Consider the following 12,916-nt stretch of genomic DNA (forward strand, 5'->3'; position numbering starts at 1 on the left):
CATGGGCGTGGCCCCGCGCTCCAATCCAGCTGTGTAGTGCGAGGAGTTTCACTGTTCTGTTCACCGGGTGGGGAGGTCCGAGCCGCGGGCAGCTCTCCTCGGGTTCTCCGTGTTTCCCTGGTTTCTTTCCGTCCGTGGGAAGACTTTGTCCATCGGAGCCATGGCTCTCCTCCTGGAGCACCAGTTTAAACAGCTTCCCGCCGATAAACAGATAGAGACCAGGCCGTTTCTGGAGGCCGTCTCCCACCTGCCGCCCTTTTTCGGTAAGTTTCGGGTTTTCGACTCCCAAGAGTGGGTTAGATTTTGTGTAAAAAGAGTCGACCTCTTTTAGTCATGTTCTTATAGTTCGGGCTTTACTCTCTCGACTGAGCACTTAATCTGAGCTCAGTTTGGACCAACTTAACTCAAATCTTGACACGTCAGTTGTTGGAACTTTCCGTTCCACCTTAAATGGTGCAGTTATGAAGTACTTTTTAAGGAGGAACTGAGAGTTTCCAAATGAAGCAATCGAACAAGACGTCCCTGTGAACTGTCTTTGTATTCAGTGATTCACATATTAAACGTGAATGAGCAATTAAACACGTATAACATGTCATTAGCCAAGTACAGCTGGAAAACCCGCCGTTGAATTTTAAAGTGAAACGGACAAACCTTGTTTGAGGATCGTTAGGATTGAGCGAACTTCCCAAAGTCTCTGCTCTAAGAACACATCTGTTTGTTTTGTTGAAATCATTTCTAAATTATCACTTGGTATGTCAAAATGAGTTGTACGAGACACTTATTGCGAATTAAATTTAGTTGTTACTTGAATTAGTAGAGCACCTTAAATCCACACTCAGTAGATTTATTTTAAATGAATCACAATAAATAATAAAAAAAATGAGTAATTCTGTCTTTGATATGAAGTAAGTCTTTGTCCACAAACTGTTGGACTCATTTTTTTTTTAAAAGCAGTGGTGAATGGAACCAGATGTCTCCAAGTCACAAAAACATAAATATATATTACATTTATATATATTATATATAAAACACGGTTTTCTTTAGGACGGCTATATGGTGTGTTGATGAATATCATGCCTGACATTGGACAAATTGTTTTATGACAGTTTTGAGAAGGTTTTAGCTTAAAAAATATGGTGGAGAACTAAATGCAGGACCTTGTGAGGCAAATAATGCTTAAAGACAGCTTCCACAGACCAGCATTAATATTATAAGTACCTCCTTTTTTCTAAACTCATTGTCCGTTTTATCAGCTTCAGTTAACATGTGGGAGCACTTTGTAGATCTACAGTTACAGACTGTAGTCCACCTGTTTCTCTGCATACTTTCTTGGTCTCCCTTTCATCCTGTTCTTCACAGGTCAGGACCCCCAAAGGACCACCACAGAGCAGGTAGTCTTTGGGTGTTGTATTATTCTCATCCCTGTAGTGATAATGACATGGTGGTGTGTTGTGCTGGTACCAGTGGATCAGGCAAAGCACTTTGTTCGTTCTGTAAGACACACCTACCTCGAGGTTCCACACTGTAGATGTAAAGTCAGAGACAGTAACTCATCTGGTGTCTGATCAGTATCTGATCATTGAATAGTGAAAGGTGGCTAATAAGTGTGCTTGTTTTTTTTTTCACAGACAGAATTTATTTTTTAATTCTTTGAAAATTTGTGTGGCCATAGCCCTCTTTTCTTTGACTAGAAACCTTGATGATAAGGACGATCTGTACCTGTTTAACCTTATTTGACATGGGAGCCACTTAACTGCACATAACCATTCACTGTCTCAGTTTTAGTGAGTTGTCTACATTAGAATTTGGCAGCTTCGAATAATATTTAATTTTTTAAAAATTCAGTAGATTATCATTCTTGCCAGCTCTGTCTATCCAGGCTTTTGTTGAATTCAATTTTCGGTGTCATTAATGCACTGTTGATTATATATATTTTTTATTGTTCTGTGGCTCAGAACCCAGCTCCTGGCCCAGTTCCCTGTCTGAGGCAGGTTTTTTCCACTCCTGATTACGTCTCGAAGCGAGGACCTGAAGGTGATATCTGTCAAACAGAGCTGTCGAGTGGTGGCCATTATTCGGAGTGAGGAGTAATCTTTTTTTCTGGGTCCGGTTTCTCTCCAGCTGGAGCGGATTAAAAACCTGCCGCATGCATAATTTAATCATCCGTTCTCCACTTTAAGTCAAGGAAAATGATTGGCCCGGTGTCGGGTTTGCAGCCCATTCATGGCCCGAACCGGGACGGCTTTGTTCAGAGGGCAGATCTTTTCATGAAAATGAAAAACTGCCTTTAATGAGCTCCGGCGGCCAGATTACATGCCAGACCTCTCTCTGTCTGACCTCATTGTGTCAGCAGAACCATCCAGAACATGGTCAACAATCCAGAAAGATCAAGAATGGAAAATATTAACTCAATTATGGCATGAGGAACAGTTTCACAGTTTTACAGTTTCACTTTGTTTTTGAAAGATACCAACAGTGTAAATGCTCTCAAAGGAACCACAATGGTCTTAAGATCCAGTTGTGACGTTTTAAGGCTCTACTACATTGTCTTTTCTAGGGGAGCACTTATACTTCAGTCTGAGGTCTCCATGGTAATGCCAAGTGCAGTGATGGGTATAGAACCCTAAACTATTGTGCTGTGGAGCTGTCAACTGTGTTGAGCTCCATCCAGTTCCTTTGGGATGATTTGGAGCGATCCAGAACCAATCATCCAACATCAGTACCTGTCCTCAGTGAGGTCTGTGTAGATGAATGCCATCAAATTCTCACAGCATTGTTCCAGTGTGAAGACTTTTTCACACATTTGCAGCAAATAGGAACAAACGACAGATGAACGTCCAGCATTTCAGAAGCAGTGTTGGATGAGCTGGTGTCTAAAAACTTTAGGACATGTAGGTTTTTCTCACATCTTGCTCTTAAGTGACTGTTTTGGTTACTTAAAATAAATTAAATTACTTTGACATAGCACCATTGCCACTTTGTGATGGAGCTACCTTCATTGTTAGAAATTCCTTTCCATTTATTTCACACTTGATCTCTCAGTGCTCTAAGCTGAATGGATGCTTTTAGCACATCCGTTTTTCCCAAACTGTTAACTATTCTGGGTTTATCCCAACAGCTGAAGGCACTCTGCATTCTTTCTTTAAAAACACCAATTCAAAAAAAAAATCATAGTTCATTACAGTTATAGCAGGGTAAATGCTGGGGGGTCTTTGTACATTTTGTGTCTTGACCCTTGAGGACTGTGACTTCTTGACTGCACTCAGTATGTGTATTTATTATGTAGTAATGCTGTAATAACAAATGAGCATTCAAAATTAAAAAAAGTAGTCTGAAGTACGCAAAAGAATATTTACGTAAAAGGAACCCTAAGTAGTATTTTTACCATAAAATTACAACTTCAAAATTGTTGTGATGTGTCGTTGATCTCTAACAGAGAGAACAGATCCTATGTCATTGCAAATCTGTGCTCAGCACGGCAGAAACTGCACTATGTAACCTTTGGAGGAGGGGAGAAAAAACCCTTTCCCTCCCCTCCCCTTTAATTATGTACCTTTTTTAAAGTATTCACAATATCCACAATATACTCAGAGAAGCATATAGTTTTTAAATATAATGATAAATATTTTCATTTCATGTGTATTGTACATTTCACATGTATTGGACATTTAAGCCTAACCATTTTCATTTGATATGAGCAAGAACTGAATCAAAAGGGTCATTGTAAATGAGAAAAGCCACTGAAAACACCAGGATTGTGAAACCTCATTTGTTTGTTTCATTACTACCCCACGACACAAAAAAAAGCTGTGTTCAGAGAACAAACAACAGAAAGAGGGAGAAAAGAATTTTTTGTCCTTGTAATGAATAGAGAAAATGGAAGGGTTTTCCTCCCCCCGTTTGGTATAATAAGTGCAGCAGGAGAGAAAGAGAGAAGCAACTTGAAAGTAACCGGACACTTGCTGGACAATACTGATAGAACAAGTGAACCAGACAACTGCTGAAAGATTTTTTCTCTCTCTCTCTCTCTCTCTCTCTCTCTCTCTCTCTCTCTCTGCGCTACATTCAGAATGTGGCATAACGATTGCTGTAGAGGACTACTGGATTTTGTTTATATATTGAAACCCATAGCCAAGAATGTTTCATAGTAGTCCCCAAATCATATCAGGCATGTCTTTATTCTAATTCTACATTGATATTGTCATTTGGATTAGTGTTCATATACTCACTTTATTCAATCTCCCACATGTCTGTTTCAGACTGTCTCGGTTCCACTGTCTTTGCACCTGTTAAAGCTGACATTGCTGGAAACATAACAGTAAGTCATTTTACACGTGACACAGCCCATTCAGCAGAAATGTTCAATTCAGGTGTTTTGCTTTATTTAAGTTTTAGTAAACCAGGTGAGGGTAATAAAGTTAATCTCTGTGACTTTGGTGTATTGTTGACAAGTTGGATTTATAAAAATACCATCACAGCTCAACACATGACCTTCAGTGTTGTATTGTTTTATACAACTTTGTGAACAGCAAAAAGCAGAGGGGCCAAGAACATCATATTACTTTATTATTCATATTACATATCATTCATTATTTTCAATATCAGCAATTGTTCCACCAGTATTCAACAAGTTAAGCAAATATAATTTTTTTCACACATTCTTCTACTATTGTAGTGTTTTATGTGAATTGGTTTCTTTACTCCAATCTTCTTAAACTACTATTTTTGGCAAAAGAATTCCTCATACTAAACATATATATATACACTGATGTGCAGTGTCAGATGTCACCCTTCATTTATTTCATTTATGGTCAAGACACATATAATCTACTTTATATTTCAGCATAAAAATAAAACAGAAATCATATTTAAAAATAAAAAACTGTATTTCTTTTGCATTCTTTTTTATATAATTTTTTTTTTTTTTTTTGTGAAATTCTCCAAATAGAAACTCTTAGAAGTTGTTTAAATTTCCTGTTTGTAATTCATACATCATTTCAGAAAGTGTAAAATAAATTTGTACACTAAAATACAGCGTTCATATCAGTTAAAACTGTCACAATACCTATGCCTTTCCTTTTTTACAGAAAATCAAGGCCGTGTATGACACTAACCCGGGCCGCTTTAAGACCCTGCAGCAGATTTTGGAGGCAGAGAAGGAGATGCATGGAGCAGAGTGGCCCAAAGTGGGAGCCACACTTGCACTCATGTGGCTCAAGAGGTGACTCCTTGAGGTTTTAAACATTGAAATCCGAATCTGATCAGTGAGATAAAGAATATGCTGTTGATTTAAAGGCCTTTACCCTGGGGGAAAATTATAAAAAAAAATTTAAGTGTTCGAGCACTACAGTGCTTAAATCCCTATTGTAATAATAAATAAAAAGGCATTATTTATTTATTTATTTTTAGTGTGATGCATGTTGCCAAATGTGATGTTACAATAGGCCATTTATATTTCACCAGCCTTTAACTTTTTGCAGTTTAGCTCTGTCTCTTCCCGTGGAAGTGGTGGCAGTGTTTTTTTTCTGAAGAATCTGTAGCACTTAAAAGAAGCTGGACATCATTCTGAGCATTTTAGCCTAGGCTGCTTTTTTAAAAGAACAGAGAACATTTACATCAGTGTAAAAGACAGTAGCAAATTAAGTGATGAAGAGCTTGAATTTGTTACATGTTTGTTAATGTTCAAGCATTTTAACTGGACAAAGAAATTTCTCACTTGAATAAATAAACACTTGAATATCTTTTCAGGGGCCTGCGGTTTATTCAGGTCCTTCTCCAGAGTTTAGTGGATGGAGAGAGGGACGAGAACAACCCAAACCTGATTAGAGTCAACGTCACCAAGGCGTATGAAATTGCTCTGAAGAAATATCACGGGTGGCTGGTGCAGAAACTCTTTAAAGTAAGATCATAATTTGCATAAAATTCAACTTGTTTTACTAAGTAATACATATTAAACAGTTACTGTTGATGCATTGATGTTGCGTAACAGGGAACAGAATTCCACTCAATTGGAAGGAGGACAGCGAGCTAGCCACTACACTTTCCAAATGATAGACCTACATTGGCTGTATGAAATAGTTTGCTCTTTTCGCAGTTAATTCACACTAACGTTTTTCTTTCTTCTGTCATCCAGGCAGCACTCTATGCTGCTCCTTACAAGACAGACTTCCTCAAAGCTCTATCGAAGGGCCGTGAGGTAAAGGAGGAGGACTGTCTGGACAAAGTTCGCCAGTTCCTTGTCAATTTCACGGCCACCATAGACGCCATCTACGAGATGTACACCAAGATGAACGCTGAGCTGGACTACCGAGCGTGAATTTTTTATTTATTTTTTTTTCTCCCCATCACTCTCTCTCCTCCCTCTGTATCAAAGTGTTCACTGATTGGACACTCTGCCTTCTCTTCTTGAACTGAGCTGCTTCCCATTGGATGGCAGGATGTCCATTAAACACGCCGCCGCTGAGCTTCTCGTAGCGTTTAGCTGTCTTATCACAGCTGAAGCTTCTCAATACTGTCTTTATCAAATTTGTCAGGGTTTTTTTTGAGAAGTTACTCCTGGAGAAAATCTGAGTGGCTTTGTTTCATCTTTCTCTGTAACAAAGAGCAGTTACCTGAACTGAAATAGAAGGACAACTATAATAATAACAATACAGGTCAGCACCATACCATTTTCATATTTACTTTATACAGTACAGTTGTAGTACACTGGAAAATAATCTCTATTTATATGGATGGGTCAATTGAATTTATTTTTCCATCCAGATATTTAATTAAAAACTTGCTTTCTAAAATCAGCTTGAGTTAACAAATATTTCAGGTTCCAAAACTCTTGGAGTACTTTTTAGAACCTCCAATATCTGTTTATCCTTTACATTTGGGATCAGTTTGGTCTAAGTATGAAAGGCAAAATTTCCAAACTTGAGTGGTACACACTCTTAAACCTAAAAAATAAAAGGATTTCGGAAAAAAAATATGAAGGACTGAAAAGGAACCAAGGAAAAGGAAGGTCATGTAAGTAGATCAAGTGTTTTTGAAAAAATGTACAAGAAATGAAAGTACAGAGCTGCACAAACAAAAGTACGTAGATCTCAGAAATTAGTTACTGAACTCAGTTACTCACCACTTCTGTTTACTCTCACAATATTGCTGTAACATTCTAGAACTTCACTGACAGTTCTAGAACTGCCTCGATAGTGCTACAGGTATATGGATCATTCTAATGTAACACAAATATTCTAGAACTTGAGCCAGTAATTTTTAGCTGAAGCACATAATTCAACAACTACACGGATAAAGGAAAAAGCCCAAATAGTTTAAAAACATGTTTAGCACAAACCAGCTCATTCTAAATCTATGCTCATGAGAATAGGTCTAGAACCTGACTGAAAAGTTCTAGAACCAGATTGGTCATTCTAGAACAACTCTAGAACCATGCATATAATTCTCAAACTACATAGATCATTACAGAGCTGCACTGATGATTCTAGAACTACACAATTGTTCTAGAACTAAGCCCATAAGTATAAATAATTATAGAGTAGCCTGTTCAATAAATAATTATGATCATTCTAGAAATTTCTTCCATAAAATGCTTGAACACTTCCAGTGCTTTAAGTCTTGGCATTACATATGCTCAAGTGAATGTAAAATTTATAAAAGCCTTAATCAGGAAAAACTCCTTAGAGGCATTTTAGACTTCTGTTTAGTTTTTGTCCCAGTTTCTTTAGATTTTCTTATCGACTTTTCATGAAGTTTTAAAACAGTACTGTTGAAGCAAAAAGCTCACTGACTCTCAGGTTAAGTTGGTAGTATTAGCAAAAAATGAAATTCTGCTTGCATATTTCTGCATATAAGTCTGATGTTTGATTCTTTACTTCTTCTTCCTGTTATGAAACATGCTGACACCTATTTTTAACATGTCTGCCTTTGTGTGTGTGTGTGTGGGGGGGGGGGGTGCCTGCAGTATGGAGCATAAAATGATTCAGTCAGAAATTACAGAGCAGTTTGAATCCTCATCTCATAACAATTCTGTGTGAGTCTCACTTTATACAAAACCAGGAGCTGCAGTGGATTTGTGAGGCAAATGTAACTAACAGGTGATGGAAATGTGTAGTTTGCATATATTAGGTGGTAAATGCAAGCCTCATTTATTTGATAGTGTAGTTTCGGACCAATACGCATTATTAATACCTGTAGTGACGATGGACAAATGTTTGCTTATAGAGATATCAGTATGTCTTCTACCGTTAGCGTGATACTAAGTGCTTGGCTATAAGCCTCAGTGACAATAGTAACATTTTGCCATGTAGCTTCAATGTGAAATACAAGATATCAATTGCCTTGTTGTCCCTGAATTATTAAGATTATATACTATATATATAGGGTTCGCACACCTTGGGCAGTTGTGTTTAAAATAGGGTTTAGTACAGATTCTTCGATGCATCCAGGCCTCTGCGTGTCAGTATAATGGCTGATGCATAACATAAAGAAGAATTACTAGAGAAAATGACTGATTGCACCTTTAATTTTTAATCACTGTGTCTGGTTTCACTGTTTATGAGTTTAAAATTTGTTGTGCCTTCTGAACCAAAGTGTAAAAATCACTCTAACTCTGAATGTTTTAATTTATTTGATACTGATCAGGTAAACTTGGTGTCTTTGTCCCTGGTGGTTGGTTAAAGAAGTCAGTTATGAATAGTAATGTATAATAATAATGGTCTTTACGACTTTCTTTGGAGTTTACCCTTAGAATTGTAAATATTGTGTGTGTGTCTGTTTGGGTAAATAATTTTTGGCATGACGTGGGATTTTTATTTGCAATGGAACAAACATTTGCACTGAAGTGTTTCTTTAAATTATTTTTTAAAAATAAAAACATTTTTAACTTACTCATGTATTTCTGTTTTTTATTTTTTTATTTTTATTTTTTTTAAAACCTTAAATTCAATGTTGACTTACTTTGGATCTTACTTTGGATTTTCTTTATTTATGTCATGTTTATCAAACAGAAACTACAGTTTTGACGTTTTGGGGACCATGTCTAAAACTGTATAGACTTGCTCATATAAAGTTTCCAAACAGCTTTGTAAACATCTTGGAATAAACAAACCCCTAAGAGTACAGTAATCGTAGAAGGGACCTTAGAACGTTATGAGGATTTCCTAGGTTTCTGCTACGTAAACATTAGATTGAGTGAGATCAGGGACTGGTGTTGACTGATTTGTACTAGCTCTCCAGCATCTAAAAATTCTGAAGTGATAGAGCTTCCTCCAATGAATACAGTTTCACTGCTCCACTCCACAGACAAACACTAATATGAATGTCATTAGCCAAGCTTGTCTAGGGTTACCACACGTGGTGGGTGTGGGCCACATTTTGACATCTGGCCCAAATATAGTGGAGCTGTGGCTGAGTTGAGATTGAGTTGAGATGAGCCAGACTCACCCTGAGTCAAAGTCATAATTCCCAGCCAAATATGTGCCATTAGAGAACTGCAGATGTGCCACGTTTGGGCCATATTTCTTTGCTATATGGATTGTGAAACAAATCAAATAATCATCTGACATCCCTACCTGATATTACTAAGGTTTATGAGGCTGAATGGCATGCATCTGTGGTTCAACATCTAGTCTAGAGCCTGCTCCGAAGAGCAGAAGTAGTTACTTCAGTAAAGGAGAGATAAATTCAACAGTAATAGCCTTTCATTTCAAAATCTTATATGGGCACATGTCCACAAACTTTTGGCCAAAGCACCATCCTGCAATCCCTCACTCAGCCACACGAGGGCGTGGTCAGCCACATGCATGTTAATTTTGCAGCGACAATGGTTTAGACTGATGAACAGGTCAGAGTTGTGGTGTTTATTCACTAGAAGACACATCATGTGCGAAACAGCCTCAGAAACATGGATTCACACTGTCAGGTTTTCTTACATCATAAACCCAAGGAACCAAACCCCTTCAGCTTGTGGGGCAGGGCTTTTGAGCTGCAGGCAAGAGGTGGAGGTGAAAGTAGAAATAAAATCGGGGACTTTAAAAATTTCCACATTGAAGGCTCCACACATACATTTTTTGTAACAAATTTTTATTTTTTAAAGGTCTAGATGTAATTTAGAAAAGATGTGAGTTGTAGGGGTTAAATCTGTGACCAGAAGGGGACTTTAATTAATTAAAACTATCATATAACATCATTCATTCATCCATTCATTGTCTGTAACCACTGAAACCCAGAGTCACTGGGCGCAAGGCGGGAACACAGCAGTTATTTGGTGTTCTCCATATATTAATTTGTGGTATCAACATCTTAATTAGACCGCAACTAAAAACAGTACTCACTTTCACTCCTCTCTCTCTCTCTATTTCTTTCTCTCTCTCTCTCTATTTCTCCCTCTCTCTTTCTCTCTATTTCTCTCTCTCTTTCTTTCTCTCTCTCTCTCTATTTCTTTCTCTCTCTCTATTTCTCTGTCTCTATTTCTCTCTCTATCTTTCTCTCTCTCAATCTCTTTCTCTCTATTTCTCCCTCTCTCTTTCTCTCTCTCTATTTCTCCCTCTCTCTCTTTCTCTCTCTCTATTTCTCTCTTTCTCTATTTCTTTCTCTCTCTCTCTCTCTCTATTTCTCTCTCTTTCTCTCTCTCTCTATTTCTTTCTCTCTCTCTCTCTCTCTCTATTTCTCTGTCTCTATTTCTCTCTCTCTACTACATTCAGAATGTGCACCCCCCCCCCTCACACACACAAACACAGGGCGGTGAAAATCAAACTGAGGTCCATAAACCTTCCTCATTCTCTCTGCAGGAGTTTCTGAATTCCACCAGGGTATCTTCCACCGCTAATAGTCTCTCAACACAGATGAAGTCGGATTAGACGCGAATAAACTGGATAAAAACTATTCGAATCAATAAAAGTCTCCAGAACGGACCCCTGTCTGAACCCTGCTGTTGTTGATCTGAGGTAAGACCAGTACATTTTGTGATTTTTTATTGAGTTTATTGACTCATGTACTCTCACTGAAGTTTTAAAAAATCATTTATACGAAACGATGTACTATTTACTCGCGATAACAAATTTTAAAACTTGTTTTATCCGGTTTGTTCTTATTTGTATCTCATTTCAAACACGGCTTCATCCAGACAGACAAAGATAATCAAACGTAAATGATCAGGTCACTTAATCAAACTCGGACTAGATTTGCCTTAAAGAGATATTTCACCCACTCCTCAAAAGTTCTTCATAATGAAAATATGTACAAAGTTAGTGAGAAAGGTTTGAGGTGAAGTGACTGAGTGTAGAGAACCTCATAGACTCGATATCAGTTTACAGTGTTGGTGAATGGAACCAGACGTCACCATGTTTACAAATGAACTCTAGCATTTAATGTCCTCTGCACAACAACCGGTGGATTACAGCCTCATAAACTTTATATGGAATGAGGATGATGGAAAATAAGGGGAAATCTATGAAAATAAGAAAATATTTTATAGGAACTATTTTGCCTCACAACATTTTTAATGCTGACACTGTCCAAAGAAAAACATGTATTCCCATTTTTATTGATTTGTAATTTACATCATGCAGCAGACACAGTCCTTCACATACATTTCATGATGAATGGATCAATAGGAAAAGCTCCACTTAGAATTAACCTTTTTTTACATTGATTTCAAATTAAATTAAAGGTTTTTCGATCCGCTACACAGTTTTTTGTTGTTGTTGTTAGATATAAATAATTCTTAATGGGTTGAGGGAGGGGGGGTTAAGAATATTTTCTACACAATGGGGGTGCTGCCTTAAGACAACTATTAAATAATGTATGATTTATTCAAATTGCAATTCTAATATTACATTAATCAGTTGTGCAGCTCTAGACTGAACTCTGTGGAAAGGTCAAAATTATTAACAGGTTTGAGATAAAGATAATCTGTGTCCCTGTGTTTACTATTAACATTCACATTATTCTGGTGTCTAATAATAAATAACCTTGCAGGTTAACCTTATCTAGCTAAAATAGCTTTTTAAATTTAACTGCTGACGAGCTGATAAAAATGACAGCTTTGATTACAGTAATGAGGACTATGTGCATCCTTTGATTTCTCTGAGGTCTGCTATAAGACAACAACATTGCCTAAACAACGCAGCCTACATAAACTGATATGAGAAGTTGATGTTTTATTGACCTGCTGAACTGACCTAATCCAGCACTGCTCGCTTAATATCAGCCTTGGTGTGTAATCTTGGTCTGTTATGTAAAATGAGTTTGGAACCCCAGATGTGACCGTGATAAAAATAATTTCAAAATAAATTATTATAAACAATAAAATTGGTGTAAACTTGCACCTGGTCATTGTTGCTTTATAAGTAATCAGTGTCCATTACAGGAAAATCTAGGCTCACCAGCTGTGTCCAGTGGCATTAACTAGCTGCTTCTTTAAGACCGTTTGTGCTATTTATAAAGAACACAAATTTGGATGTGTCCCTGGACATGGTCCTATGGGGCATATAAGCCCTGGTCTTCAAATGTGGCTAGAGCTGGAGATGACTGTACACAGCTCAGCAATGGACTCTCTCTGAGTCATTCCCATAGCCAGAGACCACAGCATCACCTCGGGACAGACCCGTCTGTATGGGAAGTTCAGAGGGGGTCGTCTCTGAGGGACTGAAGAATGTCATACTGGGCCTTTAGGAAGTCTTGATTTCCTTGTTCCCTGAGAGCAACGCATGAGCTATCGCTGATATCTAAAGAACAGGAACAGCATTACACATGGGTTTACTAACAGGAGGCAAAGATTTCCTTCTCGTTTGCTTTGGTGGATTTGATTGACAGTGTTGTCCTCACTATATCAACAGTCAGCAATGATATATACTCTTTATCGCCAAAAGTATTTGCTCTGATGCCTTCGCACACATATGAAATTGACCGAAAT

At 37.6% G+C, this 12,916-nt stretch overlaps 2 protein-coding genes across 3 annotated transcripts in view; both read left to right on the plus strand.

The window, feature by feature from the left end:
* The first annotated feature begins 32 nt into the window (after positions 1–32).
* Positions 33–8,833, plus strand: LOC136676943 (glycolipid transfer protein). The gene is made up of 5 exons (XM_066654256.1): positions 33–263; positions 4,260–4,318; positions 5,088–5,221; positions 5,749–5,899; positions 6,134–8,833. The coding sequence occupies exons 1-5, from the start codon at positions 161–163 to the stop codon at positions 6,314–6,316; spliced, it is 630 nt and encodes a 209-aa protein (XP_066510353.1). The 5' UTR covers positions 33–160; the 3' UTR covers positions 6,317–8,833.
* A 1,978-nt stretch (positions 8,834–10,811) lies between these two features.
* LOC136677009 (transient receptor potential cation channel subfamily V member 4-like) overlaps positions 10,812–12,916 on the plus strand; it is a 30,347-nt gene continuing 28,242 nt past the window's right edge. For both annotated transcript variants that reach the window (XM_066654351.1, XM_066654352.1), the window contains exon 1: positions 10,812–10,946. The gene's annotated coding sequence lies outside the window, so the exon portion shown is untranslated. The remainder of the gene's footprint in view (positions 10,947–12,916) is intronic.

The sequence above is a fragment of the Hoplias malabaricus genome, chromosome X2, assembly GCF_029633855.1.
Source record: "Hoplias malabaricus isolate fHopMal1 chromosome X2, fHopMal1.hap1, whole genome shotgun sequence".
Taxonomy (NCBI): Eukaryota; Metazoa; Chordata; class Actinopteri; order Characiformes; family Erythrinidae; genus Hoplias; species Hoplias malabaricus.

Coding starts and splice junctions, on each gene's coding strand:
- LOC136676943 (XM_066654256.1), top strand. CDS start 161: ATGGCTCTCCTCCTGGAGCACCAGTTTAAACAGCTTCCCGCCGATAAA. Junction 5,222..5,748: donor GCACTCATGTGGCTCAAGAG/GTGACTCCTTGA, acceptor ATATCTTTTCAG/GGGCCTGCGGTTTATTCAGG. Junction 5,900..6,133: donor TGGTGCAGAAACTCTTTAAA/GTAAGATCATAA, acceptor TCTGTCATCCAG/GCAGCACTCTATGCTGCTCC.